This window comes from Oryza sativa, chromosome 10, assembly GCF_034140825.1.
Source record: "Oryza sativa Japonica Group chromosome 10, ASM3414082v1".
Lineage (NCBI taxonomy): Eukaryota > Viridiplantae > Streptophyta > Magnoliopsida > Poales > Poaceae > Oryza > Oryza sativa.
The window spans coordinates 8,725,700-8,732,051 of record NC_089044.1 but is presented as its reverse complement, the minus strand read 5'-3'; the positions used below and the strand labels follow the sequence as shown (position 1 = coordinate 8,732,051).

The following is a 6,352-nucleotide window of genomic DNA, read 5'->3' as shown; positions in this document are numbered from 1 at the left end:
TCCACGTTTCGCACATCTTCGGAGGTTGCACGGCGTACTCCTCAAAACGAGAGTACAAGAAAGTGGAGCGCGCCAAAGATGAAGTGGTCAGAGCAGAAGATCGAATTATTCTCAGAGGCAGACCACCCCAAGACTGCTGTCACTCTAAGGCGATATCCGATCGTGGTCGAGCCCACTATTCGGAATATCAAGGTCGCACGAGTTCTCATCGACAGCGGCAACTCCATCAACTTACTCTTCGCCAGCACCATAGACGCAATGGGGATCCCACGAAGCGAGTTGACACCCACTGACCAACCCTTCCACGGAATTACTCCCCAGTCGTCGTCCAAGCCATTGGGCAAGATCATGCTACCAGTGACTTTCGGGAGGACTGCACTCGTGAAGTTCATGGCCGCATCTCACTACGCGTATCAAGTGCTCAAGATGCCTGGGTGGAAGGGAACAATCACTATTCAGGGAAACGCGAAGCTGGCGATACAGTGTGACAAGCGGAGCCTCAACATGGTCAAGCACACTCCCAACCCGCCCGCCACAGCTGAGCCACCCAAGAAAGTGAGCAAAACCAACAAGATGCCGAAGCCAGATGGCGCAACCAAGATTGTTCCGCTCTCCAGTGCCAACCCCGACAAGACTGTCAAGATCAGGGCGTCGCTGGATGAGAAATAGGAACTCGCGCTCATCACCTTCCTCCGCGATAATGCAGACGTGTTCGCTTGGCAGCCGTCTGACATGCCGGGAGTCCCTAGGGAGGTGATCGAGCACAAACTCATGGTCGACCCGATGCCAAGCCAATAAAGCAAAAACTGCGGAGATTTGCACCAGACCGGAAACAAGCCATACGAGAAGAGCTCGACAAGCTTCTCAAAGCTGGCTTCATCAGAGAGGTTCTCTATCCAGAGTGGCTAGGCAACCCAGTCATGGTGCGCAAGGCCAATGGGAAGTGGAGGATGTGTGTCGATTTCACCGACCTCAACAAGGCGTGTCCCAAGGATCACTTCCCTCTTCCTCGAATAGACCAATTGGTGGATTCAACAACTGGTTGTGAGTTGCTGAATTTTCTTGACGCTTACTCCGGCTACCACCAGATCAGCATGGCAAATAAGGACGAGGAGAAGACAACATTCATCACGCCGTTTGTCACGACCGGAATTAACCCAACGGGCGTTCCTTACGTGCGTGTATTATTCCTTGTCCCAGGAGGCAAGGTACACCAAGAGTTGATACATTTCAGAGTTTATCAAGCGGAAGCGTAAATAGTTAATTTATTACATGGGCGACGAAGGCCCAGCACACACAAAGACAAACGGGAAACAGCGGAAGACTAGGGTGACGACCACAGGCGCTTGACGGCAGGCACGAGCTAGACACCAAAGCCTTCAACTTCCAGGGGCTCCTCTTCTGGGTTTGGGAAAAATTGAGCAAGACTGAGTACAACCACCGTACTCAACAAGACACACCCACAAGTGCAGAATAAATGCAAGGGGGTACAAGGGAATCATAATATAAAGGATTAGGGTTTGCAGTAAACAGCATTTAAAGACATTTAGTTGCTCAAAGCTATTTTGTAAACACGATTCTAGAACTATACATTATTATTTATCAAGGCCGTGAACCCACACGAACCTGCCTTAACCCAAGGCCTACGATGATTCAGACCGAACTAGCAACCCGACCCTGGGTCCCAGCTCGTCCCAAGCCAACCCAGGCCAACCGTTCCACGTTTTAGTTGTTAAGCAGGTTTTAAGAATGAAAACACTAACTTGGGTACATTGCTCGGCTTGCCCATAACCGAGGGCGCGGCTATTCGAATAGGTTATACTCTGATCAGAGGTGTACATCTTTACCCACAAGACACATCTTCCTCACGTGTAACCACGTGCCACATACCACCACGGTATACAGACGGAAGACGTGACATAGTTTCCAACCCATCCTAGCCATAGACAAGAGTACCGACCCAATCCCACCTACGGCCGGAACCCCCGGGACAGGTAAGCAGGACTGAGCCCCTAGCAGCAGGACACCGGCCCTGTGCCATGACATCTCGACTACCGGGCCGCAGCTCGTGTAGCCTTCATTTGTCCTAGAGATGTCCATCGACCCCCGACTTCGTCCATCTCCATCCGTGTACTTTTGTTTATAACCAGACTGAGCCACAAACTAAGCCTTACCCACTAGACATGTGGAAGTACGGTAGTGCTTTGCAACAGAGGCCCGAAGACCGGTCCTTATATGGCCGAGGTGCTACTATCAAAACCATGCACCCCGAGCCCAGCCTAAAACCATTTTGGGGATTTTGAATAGAGGGAGAGGTGTGAATCCAATTCCACAATAATCCAACAATTCCAATGTGTCCAGGTGATGAGAATATTCCCAAAGTCTAGAGTTGTAAAACCACCTAATGTTACCTAATTAAACAACGAAGCATCTACCTAAAATCATACTAGTGGTACCATGAGTAGAGTGTCCACTAGTTGGGGTTTTGTTTATTCTAGGGTGAACAAGGTAATAATAACAATCACAATAATAAGGTCATAACAAAGGTAAATAGGCATGGCTAGATAAAACAGTGATAACGCGGGAATTTAAATAAAGCGATAATGCAATAATTTAAATCAAAATAATTTTATAAACTGGGATTCAATATGTTCAAGGAGGATGTGACTTGCCTTGCTCGCTTTCCCAAACGTCGGCTTCAACCTCCACGAAGAGCGGATCTTCCGAAGCTGCAGCGTCTACACGACCAACGGAAAAGAAAAGGCTTTTACTCTAATAAACTCCATATAATCAGCAGAAACAAAGCACAAAAATGGGTTCTTGACTTCTTAAGGAAAAATTAGAGACTTGAACGGTCCAATTCCGAGTTCAAATGGCCAAGTTATGGCCATTTGAAGTTTATATGCTCTTTAAATGAATATTTGCGAATTTCTTCATTTAAATTTTAATTCAAAAATGGATTTATTGCGTCAGCCGAGGGGAGGGGCGCGCGGACCGGGTCCACGGGAGTGGGGCCCACGCGGCAGCCTCACGGTCCACGGTGAACCGGGCGCACGGGAGTGGGGCCCACGCGTCAGCCGCACCTAAGGGCGCGGGCGGCTGACAGCCGGGCCCCACGCGGCAGCCGCTCGGTGCCCCCGAAGGCGACCACGCCGGCGCAGCGGCGGGAGGCGGCGCGCCCGCGCCCCTATGGTCGCCGGCGGCGGCCATAGGCACGGCGGAGCGGCGGCCGAGAAAGGGGAGGGAAAGGGGGAAACGAAGCGGCGGTCCACGGCTCACCCCGGGTCGACGGCGACGACGGAAACGGCGACCGGAGCGGAGGAAGGCGGCGGCGCGGCTCGGGTCGATGGGGTCGACGGCGTTCCGGCGGACGGCGACCGAAACGGAGGGGTGGACGAGGTCGGCGAGAATGCGGCGAAGCCGAAGGAGGCGGCGCCGAGGTGGGAGGTGGTCCGGGGCGACAACGGCGGCGGACCGGAGCTCGGCGGTGACGGCGGAGAGAGAGAGCGACGGCGCGAGCTCGATTCCGGCGAGGAGGAAGGGCGGCGAGTGGCGGAAACGGACGGAGGAGGCGCGGGGAGGGTTTATATAGGGTTGGAAGGGGGAGAGAGTGGCCGGAGGGGAAGGAAACCGGCGCGGCGCTCTCGGGCTCCATCAATGGCGCCGGCGAGATTTGCGGGGGGGCAAATCCGCCCGTTTGAACGAGAGAGAGAGAGGGAAAAATGGGGGGAAAGGGAGAGGGAATCACGGGGAGTGATTTCCCCCTGTTTATTGCGCGCGGGGACGGCGGGAGGCGGCGGGATTCGTGGCGGCGGCGGCGCTAGGGCGCGGGTGGGGCGGCGGGAGCGGCGGGAGGAAGGGGATGACGGGTGGGCCCCACCCGTCAGCGAGGGAGGCGGGCGGGCCCGCCCGTCAGCAGCGCGCGCGCGGGGAGGAGGCCGAATGGGCCGCGGGGAAGAGGAGAGAGAGGGAGAGAGATGGGCCGAGCCGGCCCAAGAGGGGGAGGGGGGGGAAAAAGAATTTTTAGAGTTTTTCTTTTTATAAAACCATTTTAACTTTGTTTATTTCTTAATAATTATTATTTGTGCTCTGAAAATTCCACTAAAATTTATTTACGCATTTTAGGCTTTTAGGAAATATACAAAAATCCTCCAAGCCTTATTTGACTTTTAACTTTGCACATTTTAATTGTTGAAGGCTTGCACACAGATTTTAATTATTCTAGGCATAATTTAAAGGATATATTTTAGAGTCGTTTTGGGACGCGACAAACCTACCCCCCTTAAACGGAATCTCGACCCCGAGATTCGGAGGAACTAGCGAAGAGATCAGGATGGGCTGCCTTCAGCTCGTTTTCACGCTCCCAAGTAGCTTCTTCCTCGGCGTGGTTGCTCCATTGGACCTTGCAAAAACGGATTACCCGGTTCCTGGTCCTGCGCTCCATGGTGTCCAGGATTTTCACTGGCCTCTCCACGTAGGTCAAGTCTTCGCGAACTTCAATCTGCTCTGAGTCGGCCTGCTCGGACGGCACTCGAAGGCATTTCTTGAGTTGCGACACATGGAACACATCATGCACGTTGCCCAAGGAGGCGGGCAGCTCCAACTGGTAAGCGACTTCTCCGCGCCGAGCAATGATACGGAAAGGACCCACGAACCGAGGTGCGAGCTTCCCTTTCGTCTGAAACCTGTGTACACCTCGCAATGGCGTGACCCGAAGGTACACAAAATCGTCCACTGCGAATTCCAAGTTACGGCGACGGTTATCTGCATAACTTTTCTGCCGGGACTGGGCCACCTTTAGATTATCCCAAATGGTTCTGACCTTCGCTTCAGCTTCTCTCAGTATATCAGTCCCGAACACTTGGCTTTCCCCAACTTGGTCCCACAAGAGCGGTGTCCGGCATTTGCGCCCATACAACGCTTCATAAGGTGCCATTTGTATGCTGGCTTGGTAGCTGTTATTGTAGGAGAACTCGGCATAGGGGAGACTCTTATCCCAGGTCTTCCCGAAATCTAGGACACATGCATGAAGCATATCTTCTAGGATCTGATTTAGACGCTCGGTCTGTCCATCTGTCTGCGGGTGATACGCGGTGCTGAAATTTAATCGGGTACCCAGCTCTTCTTGGAGCTTCTTCCAAAAGTGAGAGGTGAATTGGCTTCCCCTATCAGATACAATTTTCTTAGGAACGCCATGGAGACTCACGATCCTAGCGAAGTAGAGCTCGGCTAGTTTGTTCCCTCCATAGGTGGTCTTCACAGGAATAAACCGAGCTACCTTGGTTAATCGGTCCACAACTACCCATATAGAATCATATCCACCTTGGGTTTTTGGAAGTCCGGTGATGAAATCCATCCCAATTTCATCCCATTTCCATTCTGGTACTTGGAGAGGTTGGAGAAGTCCGGCCGGTCGTTGGTGCTCTGCCTTGACACGCTGGCACACGTCACAAAGGGCCACGAACTCCGCAATTTCCCGCTTCATACTAACCCACCAGTATTTCTCTTTCAAGTCTAAGTACATCTTCGTACTGCCCGGGTGGATGGAATAAGGACTCTCGTGAGCTTCCTGAAGTATCAGCTGTTTAAGTTCCCTGACATCTGGAACGCATACCCGGTTTCTGTTCCATAGGGTTCCGTGTTCATCCTCTATGAAACCAGCGGCTTTACCCTGTTTCATATTCTTGAGGAGTCCACGCATGTCCGGATCGTTCTTCTGAGCCTCGCGGATTTGATCGAGCAAGGTAGGCTTGGCTTCCAGCGTAGCCAAGAATCCACGACTAACTATGCTTAGGTTCAGGGCTTCCATCTGTTGATTAAGTTCGGGTGGAATGCCACGGACTCCAAGAGTGTTGCAATGGCTTTTTCGACTTAGAGCGTCGGCGACCACATTGGCCTTACCAGGATGATAGTGAATTCCCACATCATAATCCTTGATGAGTTCTAACCATCTTCTCTGCCGAAGATTCAGGTCCGACTGAGTGAAGATGTATTTCAAACTCTTATGATCAGTATATATTTCACAGCGATTCCCAATGAGATAGTGCCGCCAGATTTTTAGAGCATGAACCACCGCGGCTAACTCCAAATCATGGGTAGGGTAGTTGCCTTCATGAGGCCATAGCTGGCGTGAGGCATAGGCCACCACATGACCTTCCTGCATGAGCACGCACCCCAATCCTTGGGGCGAAGCGTCACAATACACCATGAAGTCCTTGCGAGTATCCGGTAAGATTAAAACCGGCGAGGAAACCAGCTTTTCCTTGAGAGTTTGGAACGCCTTCTCGCATTGCGGGCTCCACACAAATTTCTCTTCTTTCTTCAACAACTGTGTCATGGGTCGAGCGATTTT

At 52.1% G+C, this 6,352-nt stretch overlaps 1 protein-coding gene across 1 annotated transcript; it reads left to right on the top strand.

Annotated features, from left to right (window-relative positions):
• Window positions 1-258: 258 nt before the first annotated feature.
• Window positions 259-669, top strand: LOC136353515 (uncharacterized). Its single transcript, XM_066304516.1, has one exon. It carries the CDS (start codon window positions 259-261, stop codon window positions 667-669), a length of 411 nt encoding a protein of 136 aa, XP_066160613.1.
• The last annotated feature ends 5,683 nt before the right edge of the window (window positions 670-6,352 follow it).